This window comes from Pecten maximus, chromosome 8, assembly GCF_902652985.1.
Source record: "Pecten maximus chromosome 8, xPecMax1.1, whole genome shotgun sequence".
NCBI lineage: Eukaryota > Metazoa > Mollusca > Bivalvia > Pectinida > Pectinidae > Pecten > Pecten maximus.
In genome coordinates this window covers 1,643,257-1,664,514 of record NC_047022.1, presented here as the reverse complement: position 1 = coordinate 1,664,514, position 21,258 = coordinate 1,643,257, and the positions used below count along the sequence as shown (strand labels likewise).

The 21,258-nt window shown below is 41.2% G+C and overlaps 1 protein-coding gene across 1 annotated transcript in view; it reads left to right on the top strand.

The window, feature by feature from the left end:
* The window catches only part of LOC117332426 (somatomedin-B and thrombospondin type-1 domain-containing protein-like), a 54,660-nt gene extending 34,720 nt beyond the window's left edge, over positions 1-19,940 (top strand). Inside the window, exons 2-4 of the mRNA XM_033891322.1 lie at positions 2,259-2,468; positions 14,661-14,784; positions 19,467-19,940. Coding sequence (XP_033747213.1) covers positions 2,259-2,468; positions 14,661-14,784; positions 19,467-19,758 — 626 coding nt within the window. The 3' untranslated portion in view covers positions 19,759-19,940. The remainder of the gene's footprint in view (positions 1-2,258; positions 2,469-14,660; positions 14,785-19,466) is intronic.
* Positions 19,941-21,258: the final 1,318 nt, after the last annotated feature.

Here is a 21,258-nt window from a genome sequence, read left to right as displayed (position 1 = left end):
AGATTTCAGACTGAGGACCAATTAGATTGTAGATTTCGGAGAGAGGACCCATTAGATCGTAGATTTCTGATTGAAGACCCATTAGATTGGAAGTTTTGAGGTTAGTGGGTTTCAGATTGCGTAGTAGGAGAGCTGTAGGACCCACGTGTGGAGCCTGATAGCTATAGCCTGCCATGTGATACAGGATATTGCCAGTTACACGTAGGTTTATTTGGAAGATGACATGTGTTGTGGAGTATCATCTGGTGCCCGTACCTGTATGTAGGCCATCAAAAGTCCAATTGTAATAGGTAGGATTACAGGTGAAAATCATCAGAGGTCAAAGGTCACCAAGTACACTCAAACTATGGGTCACAGAAACTGGGAAGGGTCAAATAGGAAGTGCAAAGTTGATTGTGACTACAATTCTCTGATTACAAAGTTGTAGGTGTAGTTTGCATGGGCTGGTTGTTTGATGTTTCACCTGCTGTTTGTACTCTCTGAAATAGTAGGAGGCCCCACAAATGTATTTGTGATACAGCAGGAGGCCCCAGCTATGTATAAAGTCATCAAAGCGATGGTTGGTTATATACAGATGAACAATAATTAGTGTTAATTATACTTACAAGTGATGAGTCAATCTCTGTATCTCAGTGTAACCCTTCATGGTGAGTACAGTCCATAGAAGTCCTGTAGGGCCGATCCTGGGCCTCAAAGTCCCACAGAGATCACAGCAAGGTTTCTCAGTTATTATATATCACAGCTGAGATATTACACATAGAAAAGTTCAAGAATACACTGCATAGATATTACACATAGAGAAGTTCATGAATACACGGCATAGATATTACACAGCATAGATATTACACAGCAAAGATATTACATGGCAAAGATATTACATGGCAATGATATTCCACATAGAGAAGTTCACGAATACACGGCATAGATATTACATTCTAGAAAAGTTCACGAATACACGGCAGTGATATTACATTGTAGAAAAGTTCACGAATACACGGCATAGATATTACATTGTAGAAAAGTTCACGAATACACAGCATAGATAGTACACAGCATAGATATTACACATAGAAAAGTTCGCGAATACATGGCATAGATATTACAAATAGAAAAGTTCACGAATACGGCATAGATATTTCACATAGAAAAGTTCACGAATACACGGCATAGATATTACACATAGAAAAGTTCACGAATACACGGCATAGATATTACACATAGAAAAGTTCACGAATACACGGCATAGATATTACACATAGAAAAGTTCACGAATACACGGCATAGATATTACACAAAGGGTGCCTTAAATACTTTTTCTTTTGCAAAATGAAATTTTGAACTAACAAATCCCATACCAGTGTTTTCATTAATTTTGATACAAAGTAAAGTAGACGAAATACAGGAAGCACACCACTTATCGTAAAAATTACATTCGTCATAAAGATCATAATTTCTAATGTTGGTATCCATGTTTTCACTTATTCATTTATGCTCTTGTAGATGTAAATGGAAACTTTGTTTATTTTTACGACAATCGCGAAACAAGTTATATCAACTTATAGTAAGCCTGCTTGTTGGCCCGGACGGAAACCCACGTGGTTGGGCAGGTGACCCCATACCTTTTCACGTCTGATCGGGGAATCGAACCTCGGCCGCCTAGGTGTCATGCTCATATATCACGTATATGAAGATTGTCGGGGAAAACATACCAGCAAAAATTTGCGAGTAAACAAAATTTCAACTGCTATTTAGCTGGCTTTTTGCTAGTAATAAAGAGTTTTGACCCTATATGAATGTTGACCCTATATGCATTTGACCCTACATGAATCTCTGGTCTGTGAGAAAGAAACTTATTTGACAATTTAATATGACAATTAATGCTGTGCCTTATTTTGCTTTCCTTTGTGAACTCTGGCGATAGTTTTAATATATTGTTATCCCTAAGTTCACGAAATTGCAACAAAGCAAATGATTAATTAAATTAAATTCAAGACCCCTGGCATTTTAGTCTTACACGAAACAGTGATCAAAGAGAAGATCTCTCTAGCTGAGCGGTATATACACTCCTCCGATAGAAAAGAGTAATTAACTTTTATACATTTTCGAGGATTTATATTCATGACAAATTCATTAAGCTATTCTTTAAAGGATGAAATACCAAGTTGAGTGCAGAAAAAAGGATTCCCTCAGCTGTTAACACTCTGACTGGGTGTTATCAGGAATACATGTCTAATGTCTTGTAATTTATTTTATTTTAGTTCCTGTGAATTGTGAAGTAGGACTTTGGGGGAAGTGGAATGAATGTGAGTCTTCATGTGGACTTGGACGTACAGAGCGCAGTCGGCAAATCCTAGTCACTCCAAAAAATGGTGGAAAAATCTGTCCCAAACTCCGGCAAAAACGCAGATGTATGGGAAAGCGGTGCTGGGAGGTTCAAGATGTGACATATCAAGGACAGGAGTTGCAAGGTATAATATTGGTGTTGTGTTACCTTACTGGCCAGATAGAGTTGTGTCCCTCTACAGAATTTTCTTAGTGAAGGATATACTGCATTTGTAATGTTAAGTCCCCAGCATTTTATTGGGAAGGCATGTTATGATGGTGTCCACGTCTGGCTAGCCTGCTATAGTCTGTGGAATATCATTCCGGCTAGTCTGTGGAATACCATTCCGGCTAGTCTGTGGAATATCATTCCGGCTAGTCTGTAGTATATCATTCCGGCTAGTCTGTAGTATACCATTCCGGCTAGTCTGTGGTATATCATTCTGGCTAGTCTGTGGAATATCATTCTGGCTAGTCTGTGGAATATGATTCTGGCTAGTCTGTGGAATATCATTCTGGCTAGTCTGTGGAATATCATTCCGGCTAGTCTGTGGAATATCATTCCGGCTAGTCTGTGGAATATCATTCTGGCTAGTCTGTGGTATATCATTCCGGCTAGTCTGTGGAATATCATTCCGGCTAGTCTGTGGAATATCATTCCGGCTAGTCTGTGGAATATCATTCCGGCTAGTCTGTTGAATATCATTCCGGCTAGTCTGTGGAATATCATTCCGGCTAGTCTGTGGTATATCATTCCGGCTAGTCTGTGGAATATCATTCCGGCTAGTCTGTGGAATATCATTCCGGCTAGTCTGTGGAATATCATTCCGGCTAGTCTGTGGAATATCATTCCGGCTAGTCTGTGGTATACCATTCCGGCTAGTCTGTGGTATACCATTCCGGCTTGTCTGTGGTATACCATTCCGGCTTGTCTGTGGAATATCATTCCGGCTAGTCTGTGGAATATCATTCCGGCTAGTCTGTGGTATACCATTCCGGCTAGTCTGTGGTATAGCATTCCGGCTTGTCTGTGGTATACCATTCCGGCTAGTCTGTGGAATATCATTCCGGCTAGTCTGTGGTATACCATTCCGGCTAGTCTGTGGAATATCATTCCGGCTAGTCTGTGGAATATCATTCTGGCTAGTCTGTGGAATATCATTCCGGCTAGTCTGTGGTATACCATTCCGGCTAGTCTGTGGTATACCATTCTGGCTAGTCTGTGGTATACCATTCCGGCTAGTCTGTGGAATACCATTCTGGCTAGTCTGTGGTATACCATTCCGGCTAGTCTGTGGAATACCATTCTGGCTAGTCTGTGGTATATCATTCTGGCTAGTCTGTGGAATATCATTCTGGCTAGTCTGTGGTATATCATTCCGGCTAGTCTGTGGAATATCATTCTGGCTAGTCTGTGGAATACCATTCCGGCTAGTCTGTGGAATATCATTCCGGCTAGTCTGTGGTATACCATTCCGGCTAGTCTGTGGAATACCATTCTGGCTAGTCTGTGGAATAGCATTCCGGCTAGTCTGTGGTATATCATTCCGGCTAGTCTGTGGTATATCATTCCGGCTAGTCTGTGGTATAGCATTCCGGCTAGTCTGTGGAATAGCATTCCGGCTAGTCTGTGGTATAGCATTCCGGCTAGTCTGTGGAATAGCATTCCGGCTAGTCTGTGGAATATCATTCTGGCTAGTCTGTGGAATATCATTCTGGCTAGTCTGTGGTATATCATTCTGGCTAGTCTGTGGAATATCATTCTGGCTAGTCTGTGGAATATCATTCCGGCTAGTCTGTGGAATAGCATTCCGGCTAGTCTGTGGAATATCATTCCGGCTAGTCTGTGGTATATCATTCTGGCTAGTCTGTGGAATAGCATTCCGGCTAGTCTGTGGAATATCATTCTGGCTAGTCTGTGGTATATCATTCTGGCTAGTCTGTGGAATAGCATTCCGGCTAGTCTGTGGAATATCATTCTGGCTAGTCTGTGGTATACCATTCTGGCTAGTCTGTGGAATATTCCGGCTAGTCTGTGGAATATCATTCCGGCTAGTCTGTGGAATATCATTCCGGCTAGTCTGTGGAATATCATTCCGGCTAGTCTGTGGAATATCATTCTGGCTAGTCTGTGGAATATCATTCTGGCTAGTCTGTGGAATATCATTCCGGCTAGTCTGTGGAATAGCATTCCGGCTAGTCTGTGGAATATCATTCCGGCTAGTCTGTGGTATACCATTCTGGCTAGTCTGTGGAATATCATTCCGGCTAGTCTGTGGAATATCATTCCGGCTAGTCTGTGGAATACCATTCCGGCTAGTCTGTGGAATATCATTCCGGCTAGTCTGTGGTATACCATTCCGGCTAGTCTGTGGAATAGCATTCCGGCTAGTCTGTGGAATATCATTCCGGCTAGTCTGTGGAATATCATTCTGGCTAGTCTGTGGTATACCATTCCGGCTAGTCTGTGGTATACCATTCCGGCTAGTCTGTGGTATATCATTCTGGCTAGTCTGTGGAATATCATTCTGGCTAGTCTGGTATATCATTCCGGCTAGTCTGTGGAATATCATTCTGGCTAGTCTGTGGTATATCATTCTGGCTAGTCTGTGGAATATCATTCTGGCTAGTCTGTGGAATATCATTCTGGCTAGTCTGTGGTATATCATTCTGGCTAGTCTGTGGAATATACCATTCTGGCTAGTCTGTAGAATATCATTCAGACTTTATCCAGAATATACAGGAGAGTCAGACTTTATCCAGAATATACAGGAGAGTCAGACTGTATCCCGAATATACAGGAGAGTCAGACTGTATCCAGAATATACAGGAGAGTCAGACTGTATCCAGAATATACAGGAGAGTCAGACTGTATCTGGACTTGCCATCTGTATGCTCTAAAAACCACCACACATGCCAGACAAACATGGAGGACACATGTAGGGGCCTGAGCAGGAAGTATCTGATATATGGGGAGGCATGTGGAGGGGACAGACTGTAGGGGAGCCAGGCTGGGGTGGGGGAAAGACAGGCTGGGGGGGGAGGGAGACAGGCTGGGTAGGGGGAAGACAGGCTGGGGTGGGGGGAAGACAGGCTGGGGGGGGGGGGGGAGACAGGCTGGGGTGGGGGGAGACAGGCTGGGGGGGGGGGGGAGACAGGAAACATGGAAGGAAGTGTCAGGAGGAGGAGGGGTGGGGAGGTGGGAGTCAGAGGACCGGCTGGGGCTGGGGGGGGGGGGGGGGGGGAGGAAGAGGAAGGAAGTATCAGGAGAGGGGGGTGGGGAGGGGGAGTCAAAGGACAGGCTTGGGGGGAGACAGGAGACATGGAAGGAGGCTGAGGCTGGGGGGGGGGGGGGGGGGGGAGTCTGGAGACATGGAAGGAAGTGTCAGGAGGGGGGAGCAGTGGAGGGGGAGCTAGAGGACTGGATGGGGTGGGTGGGTGAGGGGGGAGGGGTGGGGGGAAGAGAGGAGACATGGAAGAAGGCTCCGAGTGTCAGGAGGAGGAAGGATGGGTAATGGGTGAGGCTGAAAGTGTAAGGAGAGGCAGGACGTAGGGTGGGGAGCCTGGAAGTGAGGTAGGGGTAGGAGGGGGGAGGAAATGTTTTATTCAGGCTTGAATGGGGTGGAAGTGGGGGACATGAAGTACTGGACAAGGATATTACACACAAAAATCGCCAGAAAATATCTGATAATTTTACAAAGTAATAGAACACAATAAGAACCAATATAATTTAGACCACGATTAGACCTGTTTGATTAAGGGGGAATGGGGCCTTATCCAGTAAAGTGAGTTATAGTAAGTAGGGTTCAACTCTATCCACTGTTTGTCAATAAATCATACAACATGTTTCAGTGTTGAGGTCCCACGGGCCTGTGGTAACATAAGGAATTTTACTTGTCTGTCAGCATTCAATTGCTCAGCTCTGTAAAACAGCTCAGGAAAGGTGGAAATATCTTTTGAAATCATGTTCAAACAGTTTTATAAAACAGATGTTAAAATGTTTGTATGATAATAATAAAAAAAGGGCCTGCATGCTTGACAGCCCCTATCAGTGTAAAAACCATCTACCATCACAAGTGTATTGAAAACATGTACACGGAATGTGTCTCCTAGTTAGGGCCAGATACCATCTGTCTGGGGCTACAGTAATGTTGCATTGCTCTCAATTGCTATTTCTGACTTCAGGCTTGTGAACAGGATGAGAATTGAGTGGGATGGGATGTACACCAAAGTCTATCAGGCTATTTCAGTTATAAAACTACAAGTTTTGTTTTGGATGATAAATTATTAATGATAGGATCATCTTTGGCTATAAAACAACTCACCAGTAAAGTTATACAGGGTTACAGGATAGACCAGGGGTAATAAAACCTGGAAATGTTAAATCTGGAGGATCGGAGATGTGCTGGTATTTAGGTTTTTATAACCTCTGAGATGTTCCCCAGTAAATCTTCGTTCTGAAATAACCCCTGAGAGACTTTTAAGTAGGACAAGAAGGGTCAGTTGACCGCTGTGATTTATATTGATGTAAAGGGTAGGAGAGTATTGTTATTTATGGGGATATGAGGGGCCCTGCTGTGAAACTTTATAACTAACATCCTGAAACAGGCAAATAGTTTACAACATTAACCAACACAGCCCTGTGGAGGTGGGGGCACAGTTTTACCTTAAAAGTCAAATAGTTTACAACATTGACCATCACAGCCCTGTAGAGGAACACGTTCAGAGACACAGCCAGCTGACATCTGTACATGTTTAAAGACATAGTCTGATATCTGTACAAGTCCAACACCTGGATTACCCTAGTCTGGGACCAGTGGTGAGACACCTGGATTACCCTAGTCTGGGACCAGTGGTAGGACACCTGGATTACCCTAGTCTGGGACCAGTGGTCAGACACCTGGATTACCCTAGTCTGGGACCAGTGGTCAGACACCTGGATTACCCTAGTCTGGGACCAGTGGTAGGACACCTGGATTACCCTAGTCTGGGACCAGTGGTCAGACACCTGGATTACCCTAGTCTGGGATCAGTGGTCGGACACCTGGATTACCCTAGTCTGGGACCAGTGGTCGGACACCTGGATTACCCTAGTCTGGGACCAGTGGTCGGACACCTGGATTACCCTAGTCTGGGACCAGTGGTCCGACACCTGGATTACCCTAGTCTGTTACACCTGGATTACCCTAGTCTGGGACCAGTGGTCCGACACCTGGATTACCCTAGTCTGGTACACCTGGATTACCCTAGTCTGGGACCAGTGGTCGGACACCTGGATTACCCTAGTCTGGGACCAGTGGTCGGACACCTGGATTACCCTAGTCTGGGACCAGTGGTCGGACACCTGGATTACCCTAGTCTGGGACCAGTGGTCGGACACCTGGATTACCCTAGTCTGGGACCAGTGGTCGGACACCTGGATTACCCTAGTCTGGGACCAGTGGTCGGACACCTGGATTACCCTAGTCTGGGACCAGTGGTCGGACACCTGGATGACCCTAGTCTGGGACACCTGGATTACCCTAGTCTGGGACCAGTGGTCGGACACCTGGATTACCCTAGTCTGGGACCAGTGGTCGGACACCTGTATTACCCTAGTCTGGGACCAGTGGTCGGACACCTGGATTACCCTAGTCTGGGACCAGTGGTCGGACACCTGGATTACCCTAGTCTGGGACCAGTGGTCGGACACCTGGATTACCCTAGTCTGGGACCAGTGGTCGGACACCTGTATTACCCTAGTCTGGGACCAGTGGTCCGACACCTGGATTACCCTAGTCTGGGACCAGTGGTCGGACACCTGGATTACCCTAGTCTGGGACCAGTGGTCGGACACCTGGATTACCCTAGTCTGGGACCAGTTGTCGGACACCTGGATTACCCTAGTCTGGGACACCTGGATTACCCTAGTCTGGGACCAGTGGTCGGACACCTGAGATGGCCTGACCTCCAGTAGTGTTGATAATTGTTTCTCCAGTGTCTCATCAAAAGAGTACTGTTAGGGTCACACAGATAGGTCAGGGAAATGCCAGAAATTCCTTCAGATTAAATTTCCGACACAATAAAGGATTTTGTGTGGCTGATGGTGTACACCCCAATTATACTGCAGACTAAGTCCTTTGGTGAAGTAGCCTCAACAACTTGATCATATATGAAACTTTTAATTCATACTGAAGAATGATGGCCTCAAGACAACCCCCTGCCTAACAATTCAACTTCTTTATAAATTGTCAGAAAATTGATATCAGAATTGGACTTGAAATCTTCTCTTGACTTAAATATGACTTGACAAAATGTTAATCATGTATTATTTAGTTAAGAGTTTTTGATGATAATTATAAATTTTTAACAATTTGGATAAATGTTTCTATTAAATTAAAATTGTCCCTTACCTTTAAGCAGTTAAGTTAAAAACTGAATCCTTTAGATGTGTTTTTTTTATTATTATTATTATTTTTTTTTATCTATATAGATATTTTACTTGATTTTTGAGTTTACAGTAAGTTTTGGTAAAGTTGACCAGCCATTAAAGGAGCGCTGTTGATAACATTATCTGCCTCGTAAGGTTTTTTAAATTTAAATGAAATTCTATCAAATATGATGAACATAATGAGTGTATTTGTGTTTTGAATCTTGGACAGTGTATCTAGATCTTTTCTCCGTGTAATTAATAGACCGCACCAACCATTGCCGGGCTTGTAATGGTGACATCCCCTGTATTGTTATCGATGACAATGTTTTACACGGCCAAGTTCGTAAAACTTCAGTTTAGCATTTCTTTAATTCCTTGTGTCCTGTTTTATACAATCTATATAAAGGACCTTGAATAGTTTTCATTTCATACAAGATTTTATGAAACAAGTATCACATTTTATTTTTAAATGTCTTGGCAGGAAAATATTAAAACTTGTATTGAAATATTTAAAGTATGGGTATGTTTTATCACACAATTCAGTAGCTTTAAACTTTGATAATTTTGAATTGAAAAATAAGGAGGATAAATTTGAAGAGTGGTAGCCATTTTGTAATGTCAATTTCAGTTTATGATGTCATGTCGTTGTCCATATTATGACATCGTAATATATTTCTGATTCGTGCAGCAAATAAAAAATCAACCTGGAGTATATCATACACTTGTGACAAAAATTACCTGGATAATATGCCATGTGATAAAAGATATGAGGCAAAGATGTCCGTTTCTCTGAGCAACATTCAGACAGAGGAGAATGCAACTACCAGGTGGAGTGTGGGAGAGGCTAGAGTCGGTTTCAATGTTCACAACATCATTGAGAAGATCAGAGACAAAAAAAGATAACTTGTCATATATCATATCTCGACCGCTGACAAGGCATGTTAAAATGTTATATCTGGTAACAGCTGTTACAAAGGGAAGGCCTTAACACCCAGTAGACTTCACATAGAAAGGGTTTTCTGTTGACATCCCCTACAAAACGAGTCACCACAAGTGTCACAGTAGCAGAGAGATGGACAATTACAAGAGGTCAAAGTTGAGACAAGATGTCCGCTGTCTTTGTCCCCACGGTAACCGGAGCCCTGCAGACTTGTGTTGAGGCGTGCTTCGTTAATCTTAGGGTCAGTTACCTGGCCCAGATCAACAGGTGCTACATTCTTAACGAGGTTTTGTCATTCTGTAAAAATGCTGAGTTGGATCTGAATGTTTCTCGCCGTGAACTGTGGATGGCTAATACAGGCTTACCGACACTGAATGCATGAAATATAACGAAGAATTCTATTAAAAAAATTGTCTGAAAGAAAAGAATAACACATGCTTTTTAAAATTCTATTAAAGCACCAAATTATATGTTATTTGATCGATGGTAGAAATGATCATGGAATTTCTTAGTTATTTGATCCGGGTGGGTGGCAGACGTGAAACTGAGATCGGGGCTGTGAGGAGCTATTTAAACTTTACCTGTCAACTAACACACAACTGTTCACTTCTGTTTATATTTATTTGCACAAAATGTAAGGAAAGGGATAAAAGATACCGTTTAACATTCCATTTATTGATAGAGGCCTCGTCAGCACCATGACTTACCTGTACATAACTACCAGAGTACAGGTATACAGGCCTCGTCAGTATCACGACTTACCTGTACAGAGTACAGGTATACAGGCCTCGTCTGTACCACGACTTACCTATACAGAGTACAGGTATACAGGCCTCGTCAGTACCACGACTTACCTGTACAGAGTACAGGTATACAGGCCTCGTCAGCACCATGACTTACCTGTACATCACTACCAGAGTACAGGTATACAGGCCTCGTCAGTATCACGACTTACCTGTACAGAGTACAGGTATACAGGCCTCGTCTGTACCATGACTTACCTGTACAGAGTACAGGTATACAGGCCTCGTCAGGACCACGACTTACCTGTACATCACTACCAGAGTACAGGTATACAGGCCTCGTCAGTATCACGACTTACCTGTACAGAGTACAGGTATACAGGCCTCGTCAGCACCATGACCTACCTGTACATAACTACCAGAGTACAGGTACTACCAGAGTACAGGTATACAGGCCTCGTCAGTATCACGACTTACCTGTACAGAGTACAGGTATACAGGCCTCGTCTGTACCATGACTTACCTGTACAGAGTACAGGTATACAGGCCTCGTCAGGACCACGACTTACCTGTACATCACTACCAGAGTACAGGTATACAGGCCTCGTCAGCACCACGACTTACCTGTAGAGAGTACAGGTATACAGGCCTCATCAGTACCATGACTTACCTGTACTCTGTAAAGGTATACAGGCCTCGTCAGTACCATGACTTACCTGTACTCTGTACAGGTATACAGGTATACAGCCTGTCGAAATCTAATTCATCATAGCCCAAAGTTATTTAACACTTTGTAATTTTGACAAAGTGCACTTTTTGAAACTGTTATCTTGATGATCATATTTTATGTAAACTTATTTAAGTGAGTGACCTTAAAATACTGTGCCCTGTATGTAATTGACTGTCAGAGTTTGTAACAAGCTTTCGAACAGAGGTCAAGTCTATTTTATTTGGTTTTGGTACTTGGTTAGAACATTTAATGGGGTTTTTACAACCAAACATAAATCTGTATCAGTTTTGTGTCAATTTGTTGAGAATATTGTTAAGGTGTTTCTCAGTCTTCATGTGTCTATAGACTGAAGTGGTATTCTCTGTCACAGTTTTATACATGTGTCTATAGTGAAGTGGTATTCTCTGTCACAGTTTTATACATGTGTCTATAGTGAAGTGTTATTCTCTGTCACAGTTTTATACATGTGTCTATAGTGAAGTGGTATTCTCTGTCACAGTTTTATACATGTATCTATAGTGAAGTGTTATTCTCTGTCACAGTTTTATACATGTGTCTATAGTGAAGTGGTATTCTCTGTCACAGTTTTATACATGTGTCTATAGTGAAGTGGTATTCTCTGTCACAGTTTTATACATGTGTCTGCAGTGAAGTGGTATTCTCTGTCACAGTTTTATACATGTGTCTATAGTGAAGTGGTATTCTCTGTCACAGTTTTATACATGTGTCTGCAGTGAAGTGGTATTCTCTGTCACAGTTTTATACATGTGTCTATAGTGAAGTGGTATTCTCTGTCACAGTTTTATACATGTGTCTATAGTGAAGTGGTATTCTCTATCACAGTTTTATACATGTGTCTATAGTGAAGTGGTATTCTCTGTCACAGTTTTATACATGTGTCTATAGACTGAAGTGGTATTCTCTGTCACAGTTTTATACATGTGTCTATAGTGAAGTGGTATTCTCTGTCACAGTTTTATACATGTGTCTATAGTGAAGTGGTATTCTCTGTCACAGTTTTATACATGTGTCTATAGACTGAAGTGGTATTCTCTGTCACAGTTTTATACATGTGTCTATAGACTGAAGTGGTATTCTCTGTCACAGTTTTATACATGTGTCTATAGACTGAAGTGGTATTCTCTGTCACAGTTTTATACATGTGTCTATAGTGAAGTGGTATTCTCTGTCACAGTTTTATACATGTGTCTATAGTGAAGTGGTATTCTCTGTCACAGTTTTATACATGTGTCTATAGTGGCATGGTATTCTCTGTCACAGTTTTATACACGTGTCTATAGTGAAGTGGTATTCTCTGTCACAGTTTTATACATGTGTCTATAGTGGCATGGTATTCTCTGTCACAGTTTTATACATGTGTCTATAGTGAAGTGGTATTCTCTGTCACAGTTTTATACATGTGTCTATAGTGAAGTGGTATTCTCTGTCACAGTTTTATACATGTGTCTATAGACTGAAGTGGTATTCTCTGTCACAGTTTTATACATGTGTCTATAGTGAAGTGGTATTCTCTGTCACAGTTTTATACATGTGTCTATAGTGAAGTGGTATTCTCTGTCACAGTTTTATACATGTGTCTATAGTGAAGTGGTATTCTCTGTCACAGTTTTATACATGTGTCTATAGTGAAGTGGTATTCTCTGTCAGTTTTATACATGTGTCTATAGTGAAGTGGTATTCTGTGTCACAGTTTTATACATGTGTCTATAGTGAAGTGGTATTCTCTGTCACAGTTTTATACATGTGTCTATAGTGAAGTGGTATTCTCTGTCACAGTTTTATACATGTGTCTATAGTGAAGTGGTATTCTCTGTCACAGTTTTATACATGTGTCTATAGTGGAGTGGTATTCTCTGTCACAGTTTTATACATGTGTCTATAGTGAAGTGGTATTCTCTGTCACAGTTTTATACATGTGTCTATAGTGAAGTGGTATTCTCTGTCACAGTTTTATACATGTGTCTATAGTGAAGTGGTATTCTCTGTCACAGTTTTATACATGTGTCTATAGTGAAGTGGTATTCTCTGTCACAGTTTTATACATGTGTCTAAGGTCTGAAGTGGTATTCTCTGTCACAGTTTTATACATGTGTCCACAGTGAAGTGGTATTATCTGTCACAGTTTTATACATGTGTCTATAGACTGAAGTGGTATTCTCTGTCACAGTTTTATACATGTGTCCACAGTGAAGTGGTATTCTCTGTCACAGTTTTATACATGTGTCTACAGTGAAGTGGTATTCTCTGTCACAGTTTTATACATGTGTCTATAGACTGAAGTGGTATTCTCTGTCACAGTTTTATACATGTGTCTATAGTGAAGTGGTATTCTCTGTCACAGTTTTATACATGTGTCTATAGTGAAGTGGTATTCTCTGTCACAGTTTTATACATGTGTCTACAGTGAAGTGGTATTCTCTGTCACAGTTTTATACATGTGTCTATAGACTGAAGTGGTATTCTCTGTCACAGTTTTATACATGTGTCTATAGTGAAGTGATATTCTCTGTCACAGTTTAGCAGATATGTCTGAGCCTGAAATGGCATTTTCTGTGCCATTAATTTTAACATCGAATTTTAGAAAAAATAAAGTGGGTATTTAGTAGGAATAAATGTTTACATAGTAAGGAACATCTCGGTAGACGATGGTTGTACATCTGCATCAACAAGAGCAGGAATCTGATAGTTAGGACTAGCACGTGTAGAATGTATAAAACACATGTTTTGTGTTGATATATGGACTTGTGCGGATTTAAGTCTTGACTGGAGCTCGTAATGTCGCGGTAGGAAGCTCAAGAAATGTAATCAAGATTCCTCAGCAGGTTTGATTAGTTTACATATGTTGCTGAAGCTGCACAAGCAAATGGTCATCAATTTGTCCTGGGATGACCACGAGTAGACAATGTCAGACTCAATTTGTCCTCGGACGACCACCAGTGGACAATATTAGACTCAATTTGTCCTCGGCTGACCATCAGTGGACAATAAACTCAGTTTGTCCTCGGACGACCACGAGTGGACAGAATCAGACTCAATTTATCTATCTCTTACACATTCTAATTAGAGTGTTACTGAATATGGCAAATGTTTAATTTGTCTGGTGATGGTGACACATACCGTTATTGATTTTCACTGACCTAGTATGGAACAGATATAGGCTCAAAAAAGCTGAAGGCCGAACCTCCTATAGGGGAGGGGAGGGGAGGGGAGGGGATACAATGTCTGGTTTAATGTAAATAACTTTGTCTCCTAAAGTACTCTACTAATTTCAACCAAACTGTAGCTGCAGCCTGCTTGGCAAATGGAGATAAAAATACCTGGTTATGAAAATAAAGGGGTTGATCTGTGACAGAATTACCAAGTGAGATTAAAAATTAACAGTGAAATGAAGAGATATAATATCAGACTTGTGTCCGGGCCTCAAACTCACACCTGTGATGTTCATTTTCAAATTATTGATTCACCTAAAAATATTTCTTTTTATCATTTCAGAAATTGGAAAAATTCTTCCGGCAGAATTCGGAATTTTCAGGACTGACAAACAATATGATCCCTACCAGGGCATCAGGAAAAATCTCTTTTCTAGGATCAGTAACGAAGTTCCCCCGAGGCCAGCGTAAGTGTTACTTTACTAATTAGCTAGGTTAATTACGACTAATTATGGCTTAAGTATATATATATATTAATAATGCTGGGGGAATAAAATATGTGAAACTGAAAAAAAAAAAAAAAATTACGACTAATTATGATCATTGGATGATTGGGGATCAAGGGTCAAAGGTCACTGAAGACTTGTCCAGGGATATTATAGGTAGGCTGCACTATTTGCACTTTATAACTGTTGCAGCTCAGGCTGACAGAGTACAGTACACCAAATCGGCTTTTACTGAATGTTTCTCGAGACTCCTTCCTGGTGGATTTAAATCATAATCTTGTGACTAGATTCGCACTTGAGAAAAGCTGGCAGTTTATCCAAGTTTATAAATAAGGAACTTCCTGCTGAATGTAAAGTACCTAACTCCATAGTGGAGGCTATAGTCGCCGAAAAACTCCGACTGTCTATAGTAGGGTCAAGTCACCATTAACCCTGACTGTCTGTAGTAGAGTCAAGTCACCATTAACCCTGACTGTCTATAGTAGAGTCAAGTCACCATTAACACTGACTGTCTATAGCAGAGTCAAGTCACCATTAACCCCGACTGTCTGTAGTAGAGTCAAGTCACCATTTACCCTGACTGTCTATAGTAGAGTCAAGTCACCATTTACCCTGACTGTCTGTAGTAGAGTCAAGTCACCATTAACCCTGACTGTCTATAGTAGAGTCAAGTCACCATTAACCCCGACTGTCTGTAGTAGAGTCAAGTCACCATTAACCCCGACTGTCTATAGTAGAGTCAAGTCACCATTAACCCCGACTGTCTGTAGTAGAGTCAAGTCACCATTAACCCCGACTGTCTGTAGTAGAGTCAAGTCACCATTAACCCCGACTGTCTATAGTAGAGTCAAGTCACCATTAACCCCGACTGTCTGTAGTAGAGTCAAGTCACAACTGACTTGCATGTGATATTAGTTTGATCACATGACTTGCATGTGATACTACTTTGATCATATGACTGGCGTGTGATAGTAGTTGGATCACATGACTTGCATGTGATAAAATTATCTTACTTAATTAACAAAAAATTCTTAGCCAATTACTTCTGACAAATTTGACATGTGTTATTATTCGGTAAACTTGTGTTTGAATTATAAGTCCCGCCAGGCTGAGCCATGTGTTGTGTGTCTGGGTGTAACACACAATGATGATGTGTCCGACTGATGGACTGGTGGCTGTGTTAGGGCACTGACAGTAATTGGTGCTACATATTGGTAATTAAGTGTCTGCAATTTAATGTAATCTTTCCTCATCTTCTCCCTTCCAATTTCCTTCTCGGCACACATTTTCCTTCCTTTTTAACCTGTATTACTCTCTAATTCTGCTCTTTCTCGTCCTTTTTATCCTGTATTCCTGTCTTATTCTCGACTAGAATAGAACTTGTAAATTGTAACAAGATTATTTTGTATCGTGTTGGATTTGTCTCGTGTCTGAAGTTAGCTCTCTATTGAAGTTATAAGTGATGTCTAGTTTTGTTTCAAACCAATCCTTTCTAAAATATCTATTTTTGAATTTAGAAAAAAAAATCATCTTTTAACTTTGTAAATAAACCTGCCTGTCAAAAGGATTAGGTGTTGACCTAGATCTGATAAAACATGATCATAGCACTTCATGTTTGGGGTCAGATTTTGACTTGTGAACCTGGAAGATTTGTGTGCGTGGTTAGGGTTTGAATGCCAAGATTTATTAGAGGGAAGCCCGGTCAGAGGTTGTGATGACAGACACATATTTAACGAGAGGATGTACTTTACCTGTACGGGTACCTGTCTCAGCTGATCACTAGGTAGACTTGTGTCGTCTCCGATCGCGACGGTCTGACAGCACGGCTAGGTCCAACACAAATTTCTCAAATGAAAAATGCTGTATGTTTTCATTGTGGAAGTCTAGTCATTGAAAACAGTTTCATCAATTCTACAGATTGAATGGATTTAATTGATTATTTGAGAGCTGGGAGGAGGGGAAGGGCTCTTCACTTGTTTGTATATACATGTAAATTTATTGTTTGCATGTCAATCATCAGTAGTTACGTAACTGTACTGGAACAACAGTTTAACACGACGAGATGTGTAACACCCATTGAGGAGATCTCATTGATACAAGCTTCATTTAGAAATTAAACAGATTTAAAATCCTCACGCGTAACTTTTGATTAATGCAAGGATTTCTGTCACAGAACCAATGAATGTTTTTACGTGACGAGTTTGATGACTTTTTGAGTCATTACGGTTCAATTACAATATACTACAGCGCGGTATTGTACACTGTAGCATTGTAAGCCAAATCGACATCAATTTTCAAATTTTAAAGACAACTTGTACTGGTCATTTGTCTGATGAAGGTGACAGTGTACATACCGTACTAGTCATTGGTCTGATGAAGGTGACAGTGTACATACCGTACTGGTCATTGGTCTGATGAAGGTGACAGTGTACATACCGTACTAGTCATTGGTCTGATGAAGGTGACAGTGTACATACCGTACTGGTCATTGGTCTGATGACGGTGACAATGTACATACCGTACTAGTCATTGGTCTGATGAAGGTGACTGTGTACATACCGTACTAGTCATTGGTCTGATGAAGGTGACTGTGTACATACCGTACTGGTCATTGGTCTGATGAAGGTGACTGTGTACATACCGTACTAGTCATTGGTCTGATGAAGGTGACTGTGTACATACCGTACTAGTCATTGGTCTGATGAAGGTGACAGTGTACATACCGTACTGGTCATTGGTCTGATGAAGGTGACAGTGTACATACCGTACTGGTCATTGGTCTGATGAAGGTGACTGTGTACATACCGTACTGGTCATTGGTCTGATGAAGGTGACAGTGTACATACCGTACTGGTCATTGGTCTGATGAAGGTGACAGTGTACATACCGTACTGGTCATTGGTCTGATGAAGGTGACAGTGTACATACCGTACTGGTCATTGGTCTGATGAAGGTGACAGTGTACATACCGTACTAGTCATTGGTCTGATGAAGGTGACATTGTACATACCGTACTGGTTATTTGTCTGATGAAGGTGACAGTGTACATACCGTACTGGTCATTGGTCTGATGAAGGTGACAGTGTACATACCGTACTGCAGGTCATTGGTCTGATGAAGGTGACAGTGTACATACCGTACTAGTCATTGGTCTGATGAAGGTGACAGTGTACATACCGTACTAGTCATCGAAACGATACGCATAAACATTCATTGGTTGTGTTAAAAAAATTCTTTCATAAACTGTACTTTTTAAAAAACTGATTTGAAACAAAGATGAAATAAAATAAAATAAAGCTTTGCTGTTTTATCAGATGTGTCAAATCTTTAGTCCTGCTATTTACAGAGGTATGAAGTTGGATGATTTACCAAAATTATAGACGGTTACGGCCCTTAATATATATTATTGGAACTGTTGGTAATGTTTTATTTTACTTTTAAAAATTTTTCTGAAATTATATACGGAGTTACTACCCTTTGGTAATTTTTTGAATCAGGACTTTTTGAGGTATCTTTCATTACTTTGCCTTTTCTTCATTTATGATTTAACATTTATTTCACACCATCTTTTAATGCGATTTTTCTTCAGACTAAAAAACAAAAGTTTTTCTTCCTGCAATATGCTACCTTTGCTGAAGTGACGAAGACTCTGACTTATTGTGCCAATATTTATTGTAACGTATGTTAAACATGTAACTAAAGGAGGAATCAAAATATTTAAGTTAGCTAACAGGTGGAGGGGGGTCGCGGGAGGGGGTTGGGGGGAGGGGGTCGAGGAGGGGAGGGTCTCTGAAAATATGCTTCTCCTGTATTGCGATTGGTGTGACTTGTGTTTGACTTTGAAGACGGAATGCCTGGGGGTTCTGATAGATGTAAAGTAAATTAACATCTCAGGAATTCTTCTGAAATAAAAAAAGATGGTTTAAAGAAATTGAGGTTTGAGATGAAAAAGAATTTGGTTAAATATTTCACCATACATCGTACAGATATTGCAGTGCTCTCTGTGGATTTGTACAAGGATTCGGCTGCTGATAGACAAGATGCTATGAATATGTTTGAAGATAGGATAGGATTAATAGCTATAGGGAGATGATTGAAAATTCTCTACATTTTTATCTCACCTGATCCAAAATTAGATTGGATGTAAATTTATCATGTATCAATAATTCAAGCTGTAAAAGAACATGGACTGGCTGACCTGGAACTACGATCTTCAGGAAGTGCAGCCAATTGAAATTCTAGAGGGTAACCTCTTAGGGACCAATTTATTGACTTCTTCTCTAGAAACGTTTGATAGATATAAACCGTACTGTTTAAACGCCATTCAGACAAGGTGTACTGGAATAATTTCTTGGCTGGAAGGGGTATGCCATTGCAACAATGTCCTGAAATCTAACCAATGTCGTTTGTTTTACAGATACAAGATCGTGATGTCTCTCTGATGTCGTGGAGTCTAACCGATGTCATTTGTTTTACAGATACTGCAGTAATTACAAGATCGTGATGTCTCTCCGATGTCGTGGAGTCTAACCGATGTCATTTATTTTACAGATACTGCAGTAATTACAAAATCGTGATGTCTCTCCGATGTCATGATGTCTCTCCGATGTCATGGAGTCTAACCAATGTCATTTATTTTACAGATACTGCAGTCATTACAAGATCGTTGAGTCGAACCGTCATTGTAACACAACCGACTTTGGTAAAACATGGGCAAACAAACTTCAGCCGGGAAATAAAGTCTGCGTAGAATGTCAACCCTTCGCCATGGACAAGGAAGCCGGTTTACGCTGTAAAGGTCATGGTGTGTACCGACGGCCTACCCACTGGAAGGCTCTCGACGTTCACCACTGTCATGGCAAATGGATAATGGAAGAGATCCATGGGCCCTGTACATGTAATGTCTTTGGGGATAGTGATTTCATCCTCGTCTAACTCAAGAATCATGGGCCGGGCATTTGAACCGGTCCATTATCATCACCTGTAAATCTCTCACAAATGATTGTGATATTATTTTAATGAGTTGTTATGTTTGACTCCAAACATGACCATATTTGGAACATTGTATGAAAGCCATATAGACTGTATATATTATACTGTTTGGTTGAGACTTGACATGTTGACAGATCTGTTTCTCCCGCTGTAGAGAACCTGTCTGGTACCAAATCTGTTTCTCCCACTGTAGAGATCCTGTTTCTCCTGCTGTAGAGATCCCGTCTGGTACCAAATCTGTTTCTCCCGCTAAAGAGATCTCGTCCAGTTTCAGATCTGTTTCTCTCGCTGTAGAGATTCACTTTCTCCCGCTGCAGAGATCCCGTCTGGTACTAGATCTGTTTCGCCTGCTGTAGAGATCTCGTCTGGTATCAGATCTGTTTCTCCCGCTGTAGAGATCTCGTCTGGTATCGGATCTGTTTCTCCTACTGTAGAGATTCACTTTCTCCCGCTGCAGAGATCTCGTCTGGTACTAGATCTGTTTCTCCCGCTGTAGAGATCCTGTCTGGTACTAGATCTGTTTCTCCCGCTGTAGAGATCCTGTCTGGTACTAGATCTGTTTCTCCCGCTATAGAGATCTCGTCTGGTACTAGATCTGTTTCTCCCGCTATAGAGATCCTGTCTGGTACTAGATCTGTTTCTCCTGCTGTAGAGATCCTGTTTCTCCCGCTGTAGAGATCTCGTCTGGTATCGGATCAGTTTCTCCTGCTGTAGAGATGCGCTTTCTCCTGCTGTAGAGATCCTGTTTCTCCCGCTGTAGAGATATCGTCTGGCATCGGATCAGTTTCTCCCGCTGTAGAGATCTCGTCTGGTACTAGATCCGTTTCTCCCGCTATAGAGATCTCGTCTGGTACTAGATCTGTTTCTCCTGCTGTAGAGATCCTGTTTCTCCTGCTGTAGAGATCTCGTCTGGTGCCTGAGGAGTATATGACATGTCTGTATTGTACTGTAATACTGATGTATTTCTGACTGTGAGCAGTGTTGTTGATACCTCACACAAAACACTGGAATGCTTGGCATGCAGATCTTCCTCTGGCTATAATCATACTAATTCTGTCTCCTTTCCACCCAAAGGTCACAGGTCAGGATGTGCTCCTGTCATTTTCTCCTTTGACTGTGGGCTACAATGTTAACAGGCTGTGTCAGACATGAAGTCGGATCTTAATCTGTGATGTTTTCTAAATAATTTGTTTTCAAATCAAAGAGTTCTTTTTGACCATTGAATCAGATCAACTTGACAATGTTAAATACATATTCTAATATCAATACATAGATAAAAAAAACCTTGGAATTTGAGAATTTTATCTAATGTATGAATTATGTTGTGTTAACAGGTGTCTGTTCTGTCTCTAATCATCAGTAACATCAGGCCGTAAAATTTTGGCAGCTTTGCTATCGGAAGGAAATGAAATGCTCCTCTGCCTGCATTTTTCTCTCAAATTC